This window comes from Alosa alosa, chromosome 3, assembly GCF_017589495.1.
Source record: "Alosa alosa isolate M-15738 ecotype Scorff River chromosome 3, AALO_Geno_1.1, whole genome shotgun sequence".
In the NCBI taxonomy this organism is placed as follows: Eukaryota; Metazoa; Chordata; class Actinopteri; order Clupeiformes; family Clupeidae; genus Alosa; species Alosa alosa.
This window is the reverse complement of record NC_063191.1, coordinates 14,574,103-14,595,551: the sequence shown is the minus strand read 5'-3', so window position 1 is coordinate 14,595,551 and position 21,449 is coordinate 14,574,103. Positions and strand designations below refer to the sequence as shown.

General features: G+C 46.5%; 1 protein-coding gene across 1 annotated transcript in view; it reads left to right on the top strand.

The window, feature by feature from the left end:
* man1a2 (mannosidase, alpha, class 1A, member 2) overlaps nt 1-21,449 on the top strand; it is a 104,821-nt gene that overhangs the window by 11,450 nt on the left and 71,922 nt on the right. Inside the window, 2 exon segments of the mRNA XM_048238802.1 lie at nt 13,661-13,799; nt 13,802-13,921. Of these exon segments, the coding sequence (XP_048094759.1) occupies nt 13,661-13,799; nt 13,802-13,921 (259 nt within the window).

Genomic DNA, 21,449 nt, shown 5'->3' with positions numbered 1-21,449 from the left:
TCCTAATGAGTCTGAGCTGCATTACCTGCACCCACATTAACCTCAATCTCCCAAGAGGCTCAGAAGAAAACCTTTACTGTTTGCTTGTTTGTGTTTGGGCATATATGCATACGTGTGTGCGTGTGCACGCATGCATATTCAGGCATGAGTGTTTTTGTTTATCTTTCTGTAACTGGTGTGTGTGTGTGTGTGTGTGTGTGTGTGTGTGTCAGGTGCTTGCGATGACTCATGCTTTCAGTATGAGGTGAGAGCCCCTTACTAACATGTCTGAGCTGGAGCTCTTGGGCTCCTCAAATAAGTTATGTGACACTGTGCACTGTAATGATGCCGTATCTGTTACTGCCCCTAAGTGTGTGTTTAAGCGGTCAAGGCTGACCCTATGTGTGTCTGTACATGAATAAAGCACCCAGATTCTTGCCTAAGACAACAGTCTCTCTCTCTCTCTCTCTCTCTCTCTCTCTCTCTCTCTCTCTCTCTCTCTGCCAACTCTGCATGCCAGTTTCCACTCGTCCTCCCAGTCTGACCCACCAGGGTGCCAGACCTGAGCCAGGGCTCTGACAGCCAGTCCACTCCAGTCCAGCTTGTGCAGGTCCCCCTCGCCTCGCCTCCCTTATCCCTTGTAAATCTCTCATATGCTGTTAAATGGGATATTGCTGATGCCTCCTGACCTTACCGCTCAGAGGCGGGAGTGAGTGAGTGATCGAGAGAGAGATTTCGGTCCAATCAAAGCCAAGGTCAAAGGGTGACTTCGCCTGAGCGTGCGTTGTGCGTGTATTAACAGACGTGGGTGGTATTCTAAGTGAATTGGATGAGGGACCGTTCCCTTGGTGATTAAATGTGACCCCTCTCAGGCCGCGATGCCGTGGCAGCGAGTTACTGCCGTAACCGCAGTAACAGGAACTGAAGAGGGATGCAGACGCGAACCGCCGGCGGAGTCACTTACGCACTCGTGAGGAAGTGAAAACGAGAAGCCAGAGAACGTCCATCAGAAGTAAAAAGGCCGTGTCTGATGGGGCTATGAAACTGAGAAGTGACTATTTGGGACGCTGCGAAACTGCAATGTTTTTTTTTTTTTTCTTAAGATTTGCATATTTAGGAGTGAGGCGATGCTGCCTTGCTATTTACTCCACGTGGTCGTTTCGGTCGCTCTCTCTTTTCGTGATGTTCACATCAATTTTCCTTTTCCTCCGCTCGTTTGCCTCTTCCTCGGGTTAGCTCGCTCATTCTGCCGTGCTAGTCGACATCTCTCAGGCTGAGCTTGTTGGAATATATATCACTTTGTCTCTGTCCATCAACTTCTGCGGTGTAATGGTGCCGAGCCTTCTGTAAAGACTACTGTGTCGTCTGTGTCTGTCTGTGTCTGTGTGTGTGTGTGTGTGTGTGTGTGTGTGTGTGTATGCCTAAGTGTCTGTAAGATTGTGTGTGGGTGAGAGAGAGAGAAAGCAAGTGAGCAAGAGATTGAAAAGGAGTGAGAAAAATAAGTTCCAAAAGGGAACAGAATGAGTGATGGATGGTGTCAGGGATAAAATGGTGGAATGAAAGGGTCGGGCTCCATAAGGGCCATAAAAGAGCGAAAGAAGAAAGGAGCAGGTGATGTGAGCGAGGGAGAGGAGGGCAGAGAGAAAGAGCAAGATAATGAGGGATGGAGACTATTGGATGGAAGTCTCAGAGTGATGCTGGCGGAACGTTCTGGAAGTGTTAGATGCAGGTGAGTGAGTTGGATATCTGGCAGCCGTCCTGTGACAAAATCTCAGGGGACTGTCTCCCGCTGTAACACTTAAGCCCAGAGGCCTGTTAGAAGGGCAGACACACATTCAGTCTGACACACACACACACACACACACACACACAGGCACTGTTCAGCACACACAAGGACTGGCGCATTCTCTTCCTACTGCCATCCTTCATTAAGCCAAATGGGTCAGCACAAAACCAGGACACACCCAGAGACCACAAGAGGGGAGAGGAGGAGGAAGAGCAGGAGGAGGAAGAGCAGGAGGAGAGCCCACAACAGTGGGCAGCCGTGGCCCACTGGTTAGCACTCCGGACCTGTAACCGGAGGGCTGCCGTTTCGAGCCCCGACCAGTGGGAACGGCTGAAGTGTCCTTGAGCAAGGCACCTAACCCCTCACTGCTCCCCGAGCGCCGGGATTAGTGTGTGCTTCACTTCACTGTGTGCTGAGTGTGTTTCACTAATTCATGGATTGGGATAAATGCAGAGACCAAATTTCCCTCACGGGATCAAAAGAGTATATATACTTATACTTATACTTAACAGGAGACATCCAGAGAGGGAGGGAAACCAGTGAGGGGGAAAGAAAAATAGAAAAAGAAGGAAGGAAAGAAGGGAGAAAGATTAAGACCATAATAATTATAATGGTCTTTATTTATAGGCAATAATAATTATAATGGTCTTTATTTATAGAGCACTTTTCTAAAATCAAGTTACCAAGTGCTTTACAAAGGCAGAATAAAAAAAAAAACATTTAGATTTCAAAAGAAAACAAACAAAAGCAATTGGTTAAAAAAAAAGTTAAATTAAGCGGAGAATACAAGCATAAAAAAAAAAAAAAAAAAAACACTTTTAGATGTAAAAACAATACAATCATCTATAAGAAGGTCCCTTTAATAGCCTTTAATAGAAATGAACCCTAGACAGATCAAAATAAATTTAAACTCACAAAGTCAGGAAAGGCGATAAAAGTGGGTTTAAGGAGAGACTTAAAGGATGATCTTGATTCTTCAGGCAACTCCTTCCAGAGCCTTGGGGCCATGACGGCAAATGATCTGTCCCCTTAAGTTTTTAGCCAGGCTTCTGAAAGTTAAATGTTAAAAATCCTCCACCCAAAGATCTCAAAGTAAGTGCTATGTTCACCTGCACAAACAGGTCAGATCTATAACTGGGAGAGAGGCCATAAAGAGCCTTAAAGGAGAAATTCGGCTGATTTTGACATGGATCTTGATCGCTACACGTCGCTGAGTACTGTCGATAGGAAAAATAACGACCAAAATCGGTAGATGATTCTCCCAGACCTAGCATTGTAGCTCAATGGGAGTACTGGCCATTAGCTGCAGCTACTCCAGTTCGGTAGCACCGATTTTGGTCATTTATATTTCCTATTGACCGTATTCGGCGACATCTTGCGATCAAGATCCATGTAAAAATCGGCTGGATTTCTCCTTTAAAAGTAATCCGTTAACGTTTAAAACAATTCTAAAACATATTGAGAGCCAGTGTAGACAATGTTAGCAAGAAAGCGAGGGAAAGAGAAGAAATGATGGAAAGAAGGTAAGCCTGAGAGTGTTTGAAGGGACCCGGTCATCCAGTGTGGCATTGAGGGCCACTGAAGCCTGACTGGCCCCACTTAGAGGGCCACAGCGGGAGCCGATAGCGTCGGCCGACTGTTCCCAGGAGCGCTCTCCGCTTGAGGGGTCACTCAGACGGCCAGCAAACAAACACACGGACCAGCTCCTCGGCCTGCTCGCTCACGCTCTCCCTTCCTGAGGTTGGGCCAGGCGTTAGAGAGAGAGAGAGAGAATAAAATAAAGGAAATCTGAGCAGTTAAGCGGCATTGTTTCTGCCTTGGGGTGAACTAGGCCAGGCGGTAACTCCATCTCGGGAACTCCATTACGGATCTCTGTGCTTCACAGAAACTCAACAACAGGGGACTCCATTTTGGCTCTGTGCCCTGCAGTTGCTATCTGAGGGACTCTTGTTATGGTTCTGTGTCTGTTCAGGAAATGCTGCTTTGGCTCTGCACTATAACAAAACTCCACCCAAGGGACCCCTGCGTTGGCTCTTCGCCGTAGTGTTAACTTCATGGGGATTATTGTACAGTTATGAAAAGCCATTTTCAGGTGAAAATACCTTTAACCCAAAGGGGATTCAGCTGTGTTTCCTCTTGCTTATTTAGGGATGCTTATTTAGGGAATGCATGATGGGCTTGTCTGTGTGAGAGACCCTGCAGTCCACTGAAACAATGTCTGAGGAGACGCCATGTTGGCTCTACACCCCACAGCAACTGTGTCTGAGATCAGCCATTATGGCTCAAAACCCCCACTCACCCACCAGAAGGCACGGAGCTTCACGGCACACCTCTGTGTGTTTTATCGTCAGATCAAAGCTTTCTTTCTTTCTTTCTTTCTTTCTTTCTTTCTTTCTTTCTTTCTTTCTTTCTTTCTTTCTTTCTTTCTTTCTTTCTTTCTTTCTTTCTTTCTTTCTTTCTTTCTTTCTTTCTTTCTTTCTTTTCTTTTCTTTCTTTCTTTCTTTCTTTCTTTCTTTCTTTCTTTCTTTCTTTCTTTCTCTCTCTCTCTCTCGTTCCTCGCTGTTACCCTAACTGGGGGGTCTTCTCTAAAACCCCTGCGGTGCAGCTGTGTTTGTTTGTGTGCTACTTGTATTTACATGTGTGGCTGCCTGTTCACTCTGTGTGTGTGTGTGTCAGTCCCACTCTTTACTGCACTGATGTGTCTCCTTTGGGCTGAGGGTGTTCCACAGGGGAGGAGGTAGAGAGAGAGCGAGAAAGATGGGAGGGAGGGAGGCGGGGAAAGAGAGATGGAAAGAGGGATGGATGGAGAGAAAGGCGCAGCTGCTCAATCTTCTAAGCAGATTGCAGATTCAGAGCGTAAACAGGGCAGAACAAAGTGGCGGCTGCATTTTAAAGGACCCAGGTAATCTCACACACACACACACACACACACACACACACACACACCTGGGAAGGGGGGGGCATAATGAGATGAGCACAGCAGAGTGTTCCGACCAAAGTGAGAGTTGAAGGAGTCGTCTCGTCATACTTGTCATTTACGTCTTATATAACCTCATAACCTTATAACCTCACTGCAGGTTTTATAAACTTCCCCCATTCCCTCGTATGACTGTCTGTCTGTTGAGATGGCTGTCTGCGTGCCTGACTGTCTGAGAGGACTCTTTCTGGAACTCTCTGTGGAGTTGGGGGCAGCCTATGGGTGTAGGACAGCAGCGAAGAGGCAAAGTCTCCCCAGGTGCACGCTAATGTGAAGAGAGAAGAGAGTGGCTCGCCCTGGTTGAGTCTCAGGAGAACTGTGTGTGTGTGTGGACCGAGAGAGAGACTGAGAGAATGAGATTGTATTTCAGGTTAGTTCTCTGGGGTATTTTGTGTGTGTGTGGTTGTGTGTGTGTGCGTGTGTGCATGTTTGTGGGCCAACATCAGATCATCAGATCCTTATTTTGCGACCCCATTTATTTCGGCCTCTTCACATTTAAATCAGCTCTGCCTGTCACTGTGCCTCTCCACCACAACGCCACTGTGATCCAGCGGGCAGACACATCATTTTGTCACTGCGCCTCATGCACTGCGCTGTCCACTGGAACTGCACTGCACACAGAAATTTGGCTTGATAATGCAGCAGCATAATCACCATCGTCATCGCCACAAGAACAAAAGGGAGGTGTGTGTGTGTGTGTCACAGTCTAGGCCCAGATATTAGAGCGTAAGGGAGTCTCTGTTATCACATCTCCTGTCTGTTGCTAATAGGTCTGGCAGTGCAGAAAACCTCCAGCTAGCCCAAGATGATAAAAGGAGGTGGGGGTTCTTCTATCCTCCCTTTTTTTCTCTCTCATCAATTGGATGATCTTTCCTCTTTTGTTTTCTCCATCTTCTCTCTATCTCTTCCCTCATTGTCACTTCACCCTCTCAAAGTCTCTCTTTCCCTCTGTCTCTCCCTTCCTCCCTCTCCCTCTTTCTGCCTCCTGATCTCCTCTCTTTCTCCCTCTGTGTCTTTCTGCCTCTCTCTCTCTCTCTCTCTCTCTCCATCTCTCTTTAGGGTAAGCTTCAGAATGAGACGAGAGAAACCACAAAACAAAAGCTCAATGCGCTGCTGTGTAAAGGGTCTCTGGGTTTTGTGAAGGGCCTCTTGTGAGAGATTTGAGAGTGTGTGTGTGTGTGTGTGTGTGTGTTGTCATGTCATGGATCTGCTTGTTGTCAGTGTCCATGCTGTATAAGGCTTTGTGTGTATGTGTGATGTGGGTTTGAGTTGTGTGTTGTGCATGCTGTATAAGGCTTTGTGTGTGTATTTGGGGTTCGCTCTAGTGTGTGTGTGTGTGTGTGTTTGTGTTGTAGGTCTCTATATGTAGCTGTCAGTTCGGTCAGCTCTGTGGGGACTCATTGTGCGGCTGTGTGTTCAGTTTTGTTGGCCTGTGTGTGTGTGTGTTCAGAAAGAGAAAGGAGTGGGGGGACTGACTGTGTGTTTGTATGTGGGTGGGGTGTGTGTGTGTGTGTGTGTGTGCGTGTGAGGGACTGCAGGGCTGATCTGTCCGGCTTGTCAGAGACGCTGACTTCTCTGGCCCCTAAAACTGCTTTGTGACATTTGATCCCAGTAGAAACTGCTCTTGGCAATTGGAAGGTTTCCAATCACCCCAAGCTGTGTGTGTGTGTGAGGTCCCCTTGGGCAAATAGGGGCAAAGTGACTGCAGCAAGACCTCTTTCTTCAACTGAGAAAAGAGGATTCATAGGCATAACCATAACATTGTACACTGTTTCCAAAACGTATGAAATGTCTATAGCGTAGGGCAGCATGAGTTTTTCTGACAGATATTGTGATTTGATTTGCGATATCATTTTTGAAAGTCAAGTCTCAGTTCAATATTCCAAATTTTGCTTTAAGCTGTGCCACTTCTGATTGGTGAGCATTCGTCGTGCCTGAGAAGCACAGCACTCCTGTCGGGTGAGCTTCACTGTCTGTCACACAAGGAAGATGACGTGAATTTAAGAATCATAGATGTGACGAGATTAACCATTGGACAGAGTTGTGTGCTGCACTATTAATCACAGCCTTTATCATTAGCTAATAGCTAAATTTAGATTAAAAGCGAATGAATTGTGCAGCCCTACTATAGAGGCATACGTATACATCTTCCTCTCTTTATGTGTGAAGAAGGGAAGAGAAAAGGCCACTTTCATTGTCTGAATAAGCCTCAGCCAATGCCTCCCACATCCCTCTCTTTCTCTTTCTTTTGTTCTTTGATTCTTCCTCCCACCTCTTTTCCTTCTTTCTCTCTATCTTGTGACTCTCCATCCATATATCGCTCTCTCATATTGCGTTGCCATGGCTAAAAGACGTTTCTTGGCTTCGCCATTGTTGCCATGGCAGGCTCGCTCCATCCTTCATGTTGCCGCCGTGTGTGTGTTTAGTGTGTATGTGAGATTGAGTGAGCGTGTGTGTGTGTGTGTGTGTGTGTGTGTGTGTGTGTGTGTGTGTGTGTGTGTGTGTGTGTGTGTGTGTGTGTGTGTGTGTGTGTGTGTGTGTGTGTGTGTGTGTGTGCACCTGCCTGGTGTCTGTCAGAGCAGGCTCAGAGTGCAGCATCAGAGCCCACACTTCACAAGACAACAGGAACAAGAGTGTGTGGAGCTGCACCCTGCTCTTAGTGTTGCACGGTGTATCGATACTAAAAAGGTATCACGATGCCTTCATGCAAAAAACGATACGATTTCCGACGTTTTTAGAATCAATACTTTATTAAAATTAACGTTCTGTGTCTGCGTGAACTGCTGCTCTCATTGCTCCTTGCATGCATCTAGGCAAGTGGGCGTGTCAAGCAGGCAGCTCTGAGTAAGTGAGTGCGCAGCCAACGTCAACACACAATAGTTCTTTGCCGATCGTCCTCGGCCTTGTGGATAAAACAAAGGTGAAGTGAAATCTGCAACTATTTCAGATACATCGCGAATAGTGAAGGCAAGCCATCAGGTACACAGAGGCCCGTTTGTGAAATATGTTTCAAAGTCATTTAAAAGCAGTAGGCTACGCATGGAACTTGGCTAAACACCTCGCAGACATATCCCAACATTTCTGTTCAAAGAACGGCAGGTTAACGAATATGCTATAGAAAACACGACTACATGGTTAGTGGCAAGTTCTTCTCTTCTGTTTTAGTCTAGGCTAAATTGAAAGCGAGTAAGGTTCTCTGGGATAAAGTTTAACCTTCCTTCATCAATGAATTTTGACGAGACATAACGAGCTGTAATCATTTTACCAGTATCATTACCATAACTTGTAAACAATCTATTTCATGTTCGGTCAGTACTACTGGTAATATTTGTCATGCCATGTAGACTGCAATTTGTTCAATAAGTATTGCCCAGATGTAGGATAGGCTACCCGAAATGCGCTAATTAAAGCCCACAGCATATAATACCACCAAAGCGTGTTAAGTCCTAATAATAATAGCGGCTTATTGTTACGTTGTAGCAAATCATGTTATCAAAGAAATAGACGTAGGCTAATGTAGGAATGCACACAGACATATTGCAACAGGTAATGGTGTAGGCCTATCTGGCTAAGACCTGAGTGGTTGGAACGTCAGAATTGTACACTGGGCAAAGAAGACTATCCTCACATTTTTCCCTTTGCAACTGTCAAAGAAATCCCATGAACACGGGGAAGGCCTAGGGAAGCCTACTATATACTGTACATCAGATGGCCTAAAGATTAGGCCCCTCTGCATAGCATTCAGTGATTTGCATGCAGTAATTTCAACACTGACCTTGATCTAGCCTAGTTTGGCTATTTAAAGCTACTTTATTGGCAAAACACAACACAATCTAAATGAACTATAACAAAAAATAAAGGACTTAATCACACAAAGTAGGCCTACTATTTTACTGACTATAAAAATAATAATTATGTAGGAAGTTTAGAACCCAGAATTGACCTGCACACTACAAAAGTGCACCGAATTCAACACAAATGACTTAATACACTTGGAGGAGGTATGAGTCCTTTCTTTTCCAGATATCTTAGGATTTCGCCGTAGTATCGTTTCAGCATCGAGCATCGTGATATTTATGGCAGGTATCATATCGAAGTCATAATTTTGGTATTGTGACAACACTACCTGCTCTTTTATCCCACTGAGCATTAGGAAGACTAGAGCACACATGAACACTGGGATGTATAGAACTTCTTATGTTGCTAGGGAACCTCTATATATGACACTGTATAGAATGCTTGTAACATTATGTCCGTCACGTATTTCATGGTTTACTTTTTAATTAAACATATTAATTAAAAATAGAATGAAAAGAAATAATATCATGATCATGATAGAATAATATCAATCAAAACTGTGTGTGTGGGGGCTAGAGGGAGGGGGTACATGTAATGTGCTGTGTCAATCCTGTGGATGTCTATGTGTAATGGAATGAATGTGTCTACTATGTGTCTACCATAGATATATATACAATCATCTATGTATATATATCTATGGTGTCTACTCTATGTTTCCTATGTGCTTTCTACTACTCTTACCAGTGAGACCAAAGATACTTTTCATGCAGGCATGACAATAAAGTATTCTATTCTATTCTATTCTATTTTATTTACGTGTTCCTACTCCTTATGGGACACCGAAGATAGGGTTTCTAGGAATAGAGATGTCAATTGTACGCTCTCCTGAACTCATTATCCTAGCCCTAGCATGCAGATAGCAGGAGTGAGGCTGATGGTGTCTTGGTTGGAGAATGGCTATTTGTAGCTGAAACAGGGGGGGCCGCCGTGCAGATGCTGCCGATGTGGTGCTCTGCCGGTTGATTGGCCGCGTCTCGGTGAGGCTAATTGAGTCGGGCAGATGTTGACATGCTCCTAATAGCGTGTTTGACATTATGAGCCGCGCATGAAATCACTGTGACGACACCACGGTGAATGGCTCAGCAAATGGTGAGAGAGAGAGAGAGAGAGAGAGAGAGAGAGATTGAGTGACGACAGGAGAAAAAAGGGAGAATGATGCTGAGCGAATGATGCAGAGAACATGTAAAAAAGAGAGAGAGAGAGGAGTGATGGATGGAGCATTTAAGTATAAACACAAAAAAAAAGAGAGAGAGGAGTGATGGATGGAGAGAGGGGGGGTGAGAAGTGCTAAGGGTGGCAGATTTGTAGGTGAATCCATTAGCAACGACGAGAGTGCTTGCATACACATTAGACCACAGCACATCAGGCGATTGTAATGTGCTACGGGATTATTGGTGTTTACAGTCATCTGTGTGGCCTTTTGGACCTGCATGACATCCATTAGAAAACACACACACACACACACACACAGATGCACATACACACACACATACGGATGCACACACACACACACACACAGATGCACGTACACACACACATACGGATGCACACACACACACAGATGCACATACACACACACATACGGATGCACACACACACTCCACATACCTAAAATTGTGTCCATATTCAAACAACAAAAACACATTTGCAGATAAAATTTGTGTCAATATTCATACACTGTATGCACACACACACCCATACAGACACACACACACAGTCTCTCTCAGTGCTCTCACACACCTACTCTTTCCACCACTCATATATATTCACAACACACACTGCCTTTGGGCATTTATGGATCGTGTGTTTAACCTCCCCCTCACCACTGACCAAATGGAAAACACACTTTGTAATAGAGCCTGGCCAGATCAGGGCCACCGGATGTCCAGCCAGCATCCCATCAAGCAGACTCGCTGCGTGCAGATGACCACATCCACATGGGTCTGAAACACCTGCTGAGGAGTGTGTATGAGCGAGTGAGTGTTTGTGTGCTTGAACCTGTGTGTGTGTGTGTGTGTGTGTGTGTCATGTGTGTGTTGAAAGAGATCCAGGCCTGAGATCGATGCTCGTTAGTGTCTCGGAGTGTGTACCTCTCTCCCCCGCAGTTATGCTAATGGTTGAAGCCCAGGCCAACGCAAACACATTTTCTGTCAATTAACTTCACTAGACACGTCTCCGTATAAATATTTATAACTGTTATGAGTCTGATGTTGCATAACACGTTGTACTTTTTTTATTTTTAAATTCTGAGAGTTGATGTTGATGTTTCCATCCTGCATTTGGCTGGTGCTTAAGCGCCGGCGTGATTTATAAAATTGTTCTTTTTACCGAACGCCGTGGAAACGGTTCCTCTGACTACTGGGCTCAGTGGGAAGATGTTACACAACAGGCCAAACTTTTTTTGTTGCTGCTGATGAGTGGCCTTGTTTGTGTGTTTGGTTGTTTGCTTTCATTTCTTCTCTTTTAATCCCACAACCTCCATCCATAGCCTTGCATGTCGGGGGGGGGGCGTGTTGAGTGTCGAACCTCCCTGCTGTGTCCTCTTTCCCTGGGCCAAGGGCCCACTGCTAGCCTGAGGCTTCTGGAGGGAGGAGGCCGAAGCAGCCAGTGGCCAGTCTGAACAAAGCTGCTGACGTGGCCGTCTATACCACTGACCTCTTTTTCATAGCAGAGCCTACAACTTGTGTACCAAAGAACCTGTTTTTAATACTTCTTTGTCACTCTATAGTTTTGACCTCTTTTAAAGAAGCGTGTGTGTGTATTTGTAAGACAGGATTTCTACTGTAGTAGTGTGTTTAAAAACACACACACAGACACACACACACCCCTATAATGTTCACTCACCTCATAAGTGGCTATAAATGTGTGTGTGTGTGTGTGTGTGAGTGTGAGATGCATAGGGTCAATGCATTGTGTGCATCGTGTGTGTGTGTGTGTGATGCATGCATGATATGCTCCTGAGGGGCCGGGCTGTGGTGATGACTCACTGTATGATCGTGTGGCATGTTGCATGCACGCATTCATCTCAGCAGGAGGAGCAGCAGCCGGAGCCTCCCCATCAACTGGAGCATAGCAGCTGAGCACACACACACACACACACACTGTACAGTATCACACACAGACTGTATACAGACACACAGGAGAAAACACATGGACACACACCCAGTCTTGCACACAAATCCATAGGCACTAAGCAGTGGGCTAGTCAAGTCACAAAGTGGCTGTTTTCCCCCCTAAACTTCACCTCATGTAATGCAGTACAGTGTGTGTGTGTGTGTGTGTTATATAACACACAGAAGGCTTCATTAGCCCAGTGACCTTATCAGATGGATTGCTAGGCTAGATCACTTCCTCTTCCTGTGGTCAGCTGCCTGTTATTGTCTGTGGTGGTCAGGAGGTTCAGCCCAACACAAAGCCCTCACTCACACTGTTAGCAGTGCTGCCAAGGCCCACAGTACACTCCACGTGGATTATAGGCTACATGTGTGTCTATTGTCTACAGTTTGGTGGTGATGGTCTAGTGATTAATGGATCTGGGCTTCCAAATGGAATGGAGCAAGCACAACTGACTTCAGAAATAAATTGTACAGTAAATAACAAATGTTATCGTGTGTGTGTGTGTGTGTGTGTGTGTGTGTGAGGAAGGGGTAGAGTTGAAGAGTGACTCAGACTGTCTGCTCTTGAGACTTGAGCTGTTGGACCGAATGACTTCATATGTGAGCGATAAGCATTTGTTTGTTCATGGACACACCCAGTCTTGCACACAAATCCATGGGCACTAAGCAGTGGGCTAGTCAATTCACAATATGGCTGTTTTCCCCCCTAAACTTCACCTCATGTAATGCAGTACAGTGTGTGTGTGTGTGTGTGTGTGTTATATAACACACAGAAGGCTTCATTAGCCCAGTGACCTTATCAGATGGATTGCTAGGCTAGATCACTTCCTCTTCCTTTGGTCAGCTGCCTGTTATTGTTTGTGGTGGTCAGGAGGTTCAGCCCAACACAAAGCCCTCACTCACACTGTTAGCAGTGCTGCCAAGGCCCACAGTACACTCCACGTGGATTATAGGCTACATGTGTGTCTATTGTCTACAGTTTTGGTGGTGATGGTCTAGTGATTACGGATCTGGGCTTCCAAATGGAATGGAGCAAGCACAACTGACTTCAGAAATAAATTGTACAGTAAATAACAAATGTTATCGTGTGTGTGTGTGTGTGTGTGAGGAAGGGGTAGAGTTGAAGAGTGACTCAGACTGTCTGCTCTTGAGACTTGAGCTGTTGACCGAATGACTTCATATGTGAACGATAAGCATTTGTTTGTTCATGCGCTTGTTTGTTTGTGGGGGGGGGCAAGCTGGAGAAGAATAGTGATTCAGAATATCTACTTATCTACTCAGACACTTGAGCTGTCTACTGAATGACTTTATACGTGAACTTCAAATGTTTTGCTTATCTGTTTTATTATGACCGCTCCTTCGCTGCGCGGTGGTCATAATAAAACAGATAAGCAAAACATTTGCTGTAATATGCATATAGGTTTAGTCAGATTGTGTGTTTTTCGTTTTGATCTGTAGCCCCCGCTGGACTGGACCCCCCGAAAGGAGGGTAGGGCAGACACAGTTTTCTGTGAATATCTCGAGAACCGTAGGGTTTAGAAGGACCATATTTTTTTTGTATGTTGATCTCAAGGGATAGCATGGTTACTTGTTGTCTAGCAGATACCAGTGAGAATTGAGTGTGGATAATGCAATTTAGTGAGACAGTTAGAATCATATAGGCCTTTCAGCGTGATTTATTTTCGTGGAAAAAATGTGCTGGACTGGGCGGTGGTCATATTTTGTACCGCTCTGCGGTACATCTAGTTTATTTATTTGTTTGTTTGTTTGTTTATTGACATGTATGTATGTTTGTGGGTGGGTGATGTGTGGACAGGCTTGACGAGTAAAGTGATTCAGAATATCTACTCAACATGAGATATCTACTGAATGACTTCATATGTGAACTTTGTTTGTGTGTTTTATTGACATATTTGCTTGTTTGTTTGTTTTGTGCTGGAGCAGGCAGGAGGAAGAGAGCCTGCGCGACAAGATCCGTGCGGACCACGAGCGAGCGCTGCAGGAGGCCAAGGAGAAGCTGCGCAAGTCCAAGGAGGAGCTCCACGCCGAGATCCAGACGGAGAAGAGCAAGCTGGCCGAGACCTGAAGCGCCGGGATGGGGGGCCCAAGCCGCTGCCGCCAGTGCCCCTGCCCAAGCTGCTGGGCATTAACGACGGAGACCCCGCTGACCCGGACGTCAAGGAGAAGAGGGACAAGATCCGAGAGGTGAGGGGATGCAGGGGCTGGGGAAGTGTGTGTGTGTGTTTGATTGCTGTGTGTGTGTGTGTGTGTGTGTGTGTGTGTGTGTGTGTGTGTGTGTGTGTGTGTGTGTGGTCTGAATTTGATGTAGCCTTGTTTGATTGCTGAGTGTGTGTGAGTGTGTTTGATTGCTGTTTGATTGTGTGTGTGTGTGTGTGTGTGTGAGAGGGGATGGTCTACACTTGGTGTAGCGTTGTTTAATTGCTGATGAAGTAGAGGTACAGGTGTGTTCTTACTTTATTTGCGCTCTGTTGAATGAGAGATTTTTATCTTAAAAATATGCTTTCCAGGGGTAGTTTCAGGGTCTTTATGCATGTTTGTTTATGCAGGTGTGTGTGTGGTGTTTGTGTGTGAGACATGGAACCCGTCGTCTCCCCTGTCCCCCTCTCATTCTTGCATGGGCCTTCCCTGTGCTTCTGTGATTACTCTGAAAGCTTGTGGTGAATCTTCCTCTCCAGCACGTCTGCGAACCTCCGCCAGTCCCCCCGCCCTCTCCTCTCCTCCTCTCCTCCCTCGCTCACTTAATTACCTCCTATCTCTCTTGTCGCCGTTGTCTGTTCAGAAACGCTGTCGCGTTCCCCGAAAAACAGTTACAGCCCATTTAATCTAAAAGCGCCTTTTGTCTCGCGCTGGCCGACGATGGCTCTCCTCGGATGTTATAATCTGTGCGTTAGTCTCTCTCTCTCTCTCTCTCTCTCTCTCTCTCTCTCTCTCTCTCTCTCTCTCTCTCTCTCTCTCTCTCTCTCTCTCTCTCTCTCTCTCTCTGTACAGAGAATAACAGCCAGCGATGCGATCATTGGCGAGACGCCATCTGAATGAGAGACATAGATTCCCTTCAGGGAGAAAAGGGAGAGAGCAACGCAGGATTAATGGACAGAGAGCCCAGAGAATGATAAGTTCCTCTCCTGGCTCTCGGGGAGTCGTGCCGGAGAGCTCGTCCGCTTTTTCACCGCTGCTATGGCCGTCCCTCCCTGCGTGTCAGGGCTGCGGTCATCTTGGGTCATTTCCCTGTCCTCTTAGTAGCGGTCAGTTCTGACAGACAGACAAAAGTATCCCGTTGAGCAGTCTGCTGAGAAGGGCTGTAAATTGAAGCAGTGTGCTGCTGCGCTCATCTAGTCAAAGTTCTCTGGTCGCAGAGCAAAAAGGCTTTGCTGAGAGTGGGTCTTGGATTAAAAGTTCCTTGTGAGTCAGTTCAGTTTTATGATTACTGCCAACGTGTAATCAACCCTGGTAGTTAGTCTCGGGGATAGTGCGGTCGAGGCTACTCATGGCTGTGCGCTGCAGTCATGTAATTTAATAATTACCATGGTCTGGCCAGGCCTAGGAAAAAAAAGTTTGGACAATGAACTATCCTTTTCCAGATCTGGAAAATCTCTGAGAAGGGGTCCAGTATTTACAGTTCTAAAGGTGATGGGAAGAGAGATTGCAGTTTTTCTTTCTGAAATGTTGCCGGTCTTCTTATGGGATGGTCAGAAAGGTCTGTGCCTTAGCTTAGACCATTCTGCACGGGTTACTGTAAACAAATGGTTTTCTATCTCCTCACCTACTCTGCTCGTTATTCACGAATGGCACTAGTAACGATAATGTGAGGCTCTGGCAAGGTCACAGATGCTGTTTGTCCGTGACCAGCAGAGACGTTGTAAAAACCGACTGACAGCCGTCCATATCCAGCGCTATGGTGATGTTTCAGCCCCTAGTTACAGAGGTGGCCCAAGGCGAGACATCCGACACAGACGCCAGTCGATACACACACACACACACACACACACACACACACACTACAGCTGCAGTAGGGCTAGTGATTACTGCACGCCTAGCGGCCACAGAATCCGTTACCTGGGGTTTCATCATCAGCTGCAGACATGGCGAGAGATCAGGGCACGCCTAACGGTGCCACTCCTGGCCCTGGTGTCAGACGAGACGACTATGGTGGGTTTATGGTGAAATCCTTACCACGCCATTGGTTGCTTTTGTAATGGTGATGGCGGCGACATGTGGCTTTCAGTTGTTTGTATTGTGTCCCGTTGACATGACGATGTGTTAAAGCCCGTTCTTAATTTCTCATTCATTTAATATTTTTCTTTATATTATTATTATGGTTTTATTATTGCTTTAGTACTATTCAGTTGCGTTGGCAATATTGTAACCTGAACCGCCATGCCAATGAAGCACATTAAATTGAAAATTTAATTGAGAGAGAGAGAGAGAGAGAGGGGAGAGGTGTGTGCGCGTGTGTGTGCGCGCGCTATCCTGCAGGTGACATTGGATAAGAGCCTCGACCTGATAATTAAATGTTTTAAGTGTAACGGAATGGCCAGTGGCCACTGCAGCAGCAGGACCCACTGATTGGTCATTTGAAGTGCTCGCTGCCGTGTGTTCAGAGGCCCCAGACTCCTCCTCCTGTGGCAGTGACTCCGGGTTCATTTTGCCAGCTGTTCGTCTGGTGAAAATGGTAGGGTTGGCGCTGCCAGGCCGGTGTCTGGCCAGCCGAGTTTCTGCTGCTCTGTGGAAAGACTGGGCACCATGGTGAAGCCAGCTGGGTATGATGTGGGCATTTAGTGGTACAGCGGCGTCCGTGCCCTTGGATGGAGCCGACTCATAATGGTGGGCAGGAGAAGTGGGATTTGAGTTGTGTGGTGTGGTCTTTTGGCCGACGATGGCTCTCCTCAGATGTTATAATCTGTGCGTTAGTCTCTCTCTCTCTCTCTCTCTCTCTCTCTCTCTCTCTCTCTCTCTCTCTCTCTCTCTCTCTCTGTGTGTGTGTGTGGCCTCTTACATGTAACAAAGCTTTCGGGATGGGAAGAAGAAATGTGTGTGTGTGTCGGTGTGTATGCCTGCCCACACAAGCGTGTATGGGAGAGAGAGAAAGTATGTGTGTGTGTGTGGACCATGAGTCAGCACAGTTGGACTGGAATATTAAATAACTCTGTTGCTGTTGGTTTCCACTGATCACTTACCGCTAATAATTGTTTTCTGTGAAAATAGTTCCTTAGTGCTGGTTTATGTGCCTTCATCTCTACATGAAATTAATATGCGTGCGAGTGTGTGCGTGTTCCTTTGTGCACCCATGTGGTCTGGGTGAGTTTATGGGAGAAGCAGGCTTGTTAAGTGAGATTTGTGGAGCACTTTTTCACACAATGTATATATACACGCACGCACGCACGCACGCATACACACACACACACAACAAACACTTCACATACACAAATGTACCCATTTGCAAGTGATGAACACACACACACACACACAGACTCTTCTCTGTGCTTGTCGTGTCATCAGGGCGTGTTTCTCCAGGGCACTCAGATCTCCTCCTGCTCGGCAGATGTCACACGGTTCCACAGGACATGGAAACTTACACACACACACACTCACATACACACACAGGTTGTGAGTGTATTTTCCAATGTTGTTGCTTTTGTGTGTGTGTGTGTGTGTGTGTGTGTGTGTGTGTGTGTGTAGGGGTTAGTTTAGGGTCCAGCTCCCATGCAGTGAGACCCCAGAGCTGGGCCATCTGCTGCTCACCACTGGGGCTCCTTAACCCTCTCCATCACATCACACACTGCCTCACTGCGCACACACACACACACACACACACACACACACCTCACTCCACTCTCAACAGACGTGCGCACACACACATTCACACACCTGAGATGTGTCAGTACATTTTGTGTGTGTGTGTGTGTGTTTTCTAAGCTCTGTACAGCCAGGCTGTGTAGTGGTATAGTATTGATCTATGAGGCTCTAACAGGGCTGTGGAAGAGACCACATAGTAGCTTCTCAACAAATTCAATTCCACTCCAGCCAGCCCAGCTAGCTCAACAGGCTTTGCTGGCAGTGAGTGCACGCGGCGCTTTCAAAGCCGTAGGTCACACTGCTAATGAAATATTGATGAGCTAAGTGAAAGTTAGCGAAAGTTGTAATGTGTGCTACGCATCTCTGTTGTATTACCCAGTCACGACCTGCTACTCTTGCTTTATTCAGTCCGCTGGGTGAAGTTGGGTGAAGTGTTGCTCTGTACAGAATGTCTTATTTCTCGCTCTCTTAACGTCCTCTACCTGAGACTCATTCTCTTAAGACTCTTAAGTTTTCTCTCTCTCTCTCTCTCTCTCTCTCTCTCTCTCTCTCTCTCTCCCCCTCTCTCTACCCCACCCTCTCTTGCTTTTTCTCCCATACCCTTTTTTCTCTTTCTCTCCCTCCCCATCCCTCTCTTACTCTGCCTGTTGCTATCTCACTCTCACTCACTCACTCACACACACTCTCGCTCTCTCTCTCTCTCTCTCTCTCTCTCACTCTCTCTCTCATTCAGTAGTTCTCTCTCATATTCCCCCTTTAGCCCCCTCTCTTCTTTTCTCTTCTCTTTTCTCTTTTCTTCTCCTCTTATCTTCACTCCTTCCACTCTTCCTCTTCCTTGCCTTTTCTCTATTCTCCCTCTTCTCTTCTCTTTCTTTTAATTATGTTATTATTAGATGCCTTATCTGGAGAATGATATGGTTTATGACAACAGCCTCTCTTATCTTCTCCGATGGCCCAGAGAGAGTGCCATCATGTGATTGGAGAGGCAGCGGAAGGCCTGGCATTTGATTGGAGAGGCTGAAAGAGCGGGCGGGAATTCGACTGGAGAGGGGGGTGAGATGGGTGATTGGAGAGGTTGGACTGGGGGCGGGAATTCGACTGGAGAGGGGGGTGAGATGGGTGATTGGAGAGGTTGGACTGGGGGCGGGAGTGCTTTTGATTGGAGAGGCATCAAGACCGTATGGTCTTTGATTTGATGTGTGTGTGTGTGCTGTTTAGAGTGTTTAGAATGCAAGCACCTATTCTCTTGTCTGATTGTTAGAGCTGGTGTGTGATTGTAGTGGCCACTCCGGCGTCTTGATCGGTGTTGCTAGAACAGGGGTAGGCAAACTTAAAACACATAATAGCCTATAATTTAGTATGAAAAATATATTTATTTTAAAATATTAATTGCTTAAAAATACTGCTAATTGTATGCTGTTTAACACATGTATAAACTGTGCACTGTCGCTTTAAGACACGTTTATTTCTCAATGATCTTCTGCCTGCTCCGCTGTGGCTAGTGCTGTACCTACGGCTGGGCCCTCTCACAGTTTTTAAATGGTCAGTAGTGGGAACTACTGTTGCCTTCATGATTTCCTTTTAAAAGTTTCTTATAAGATGGAGATGTCAATTATAAACAATGACAAGCCAGCTGGAACCTGCGGCGCTGTCTCCCTCTCGTGAGTGCAGACGCTTTCCCAATTAAATGGATCGCATAATGTTCACGTTAGATCTGCTGCAAAGGAGATAACTAAGAGTTAACTTAGTTTAACATGATGTTATCTCTATTTAACATGATGTTTTTACATTGACATTGTAAACGTTCTCTAAGGAGAGTGAAAAGCAGTTTGCATTAAAGCTAACCAACGTCATCTCTATCGCAGGAAAGAAATGGGGAAAAAAATGTCTCAAGTAGCCTGATAACCAAATGTCAAATGCTTGGCGGGCGGATCCGGGCCGATGCGAGAAAGTAAAGTTCTAGATAGAAACACCCACACGCCATCCCCTGTGCTAGAACCTGAAACTGTGGTAATTGGCCAAAGCTTGGTGTGAAGTTGTCAGTAAGCCTGTGTGTGATTGGAGAGGCTTTAGAGTGTGTGTGTGTGTGTGTGTGTGTGTGTGTGTGTGTGTGTTTAGAGACTTGGCCACTGAGTGTGTAATAAGACATGAGGAGGCGGGAGCAGCAAAGTGTGTGACACACACAAATCTATCATGCATAAGCAATCACGTACCTATGCATTATGGATGCTGCCTGTAGGGGCGTGTGTGTGTTAGTGTGTGTTGGGGATGGGGGATGTATGTGTGTAAAACTAGCCATCAACTAGTGATGTTTACTGCAGACTGAATTTGAACATTGTGATGTGTGGGGATCCAAACACACACCAGGTTGTAAACTCAATGCAGAGTTTATTTGAAGCCTCTGAAGTCCTGAGCCCAAACCCCAACCAAGCTCAATGCTGAATTTCCTTTGAGATGTCGTGTCCCCTTTACTCCGATGACCATCGGTTCCTCGACCTCTACTCTTTTGCCACTTTACTCATCGATATGTTTCAATCTGGGTCTTATGGGGCAGCCGTGGCCTACTGGTTAGCGCTTCGGACTTGTAACTGGAGGGTTGCTGGTTCGAACCCCGACCAGTAGGCATGGCTGAAGTGCCCTTGAGCAAGGCACCTAACCCCTCACTGCTCCCTGAGCGCCGCTGTTGTTGCAGGCAGCTCACTGCGCCGGGATTAGTGTGTGATCTGTGTGTTCACTGTGTGCTGAGTGTGGAGGAGGAGTGAGTGTGTCTGTCTGTGTGCAAGCCTGGTGTTGGACAAACACAAGTGTTTGTGTTTTGGGCTGTTGAGCATTTGCAAATGGATGCAGAGAGTTTTGTAAGTCACAGGTGTTTGTTTTTTCTGTGTGTGAGGGAGGGAGCTTGATGTTGTAAGACTGCGTGTGTGTGTTTTGCGATATGTGTGGCCGTGGCAAGGTGTGTGTGTGTGGTAGTTTGTGATTGTGTGTGCTTGAGTGATGCCTCTCTGTGTGCGTGTGTTTATGTCTGTCTGTTTGTCTGTCTCTGTGTGTGTGTCTTTGTGCACATGTGGTCATGTCGTGTACAGCATGCATGCTTGACTCACAACATTCACATTTCCTGTTGGCATATCCATAAAGCACATGGCTGTGTGTGTGTGTGTGTGTTTGTGTATGTGTGTCTTTGAGTGAGTGTGTATTGGTGTGTTTGTGTGTGTGTGAGTGTGCTGCACTAAGAGAGTTGGGAGCAGGGCCAGACTGTAGTTAACGCCACGCTAACTCCGATTAGCTGCTAGCCCACAGAGCCGCTGTGACCGAGGACACGACACAACACCACCCTCCCTCATACACACACACTCTCTCTCTCTCTCTCTCTCTCTCTCTCTCTCTCTCTCTCTCTCTCTCTCTCTCTCTCTCTCTCTCTCTCTCTCTCTCTCTCTCTCTCTCTCTCTCTCCTCTCTCTCCCTCTTCTTTCTTTCTGTCTCCTTCTCGTTTACGTCCCCTCTTTTCTTTCTGTTTCTCTGTACCCCTCCACAGGCCCGTTGCCAGAGAAGTGCTGTGTGTGTGTGTGTGAGAGAGAGAGAGAGAGAGAGTGTCTGCATGCTGAGAGGATTAGACCCGACCGGTGAATTCATTCCACAGGCGTGGATTAGTGCGAAAGCTCATGGCGCAAAGACAGAGGAGAGGGGGAGAGAGAGAGACAGAGGAGAGAGGGGGAGAGAGAGAGACAGAGGAGAGGGGGGGAGAGACAGAGGAGAGGGGGGGGGAGAGAGAGAGACAGAGGAGAGAGGGGGAGAGAGAGAGACAGAGGAGAGAGGGGGGAGAGGAGAAGGAGGGAAGCAGATGAAGAGAGAATGGGGAGAACAGGAGATTGGGAATGGAGTGGAGAGAAGATGGAGAGTGATAGAGAGAGAGTGATGTAGAG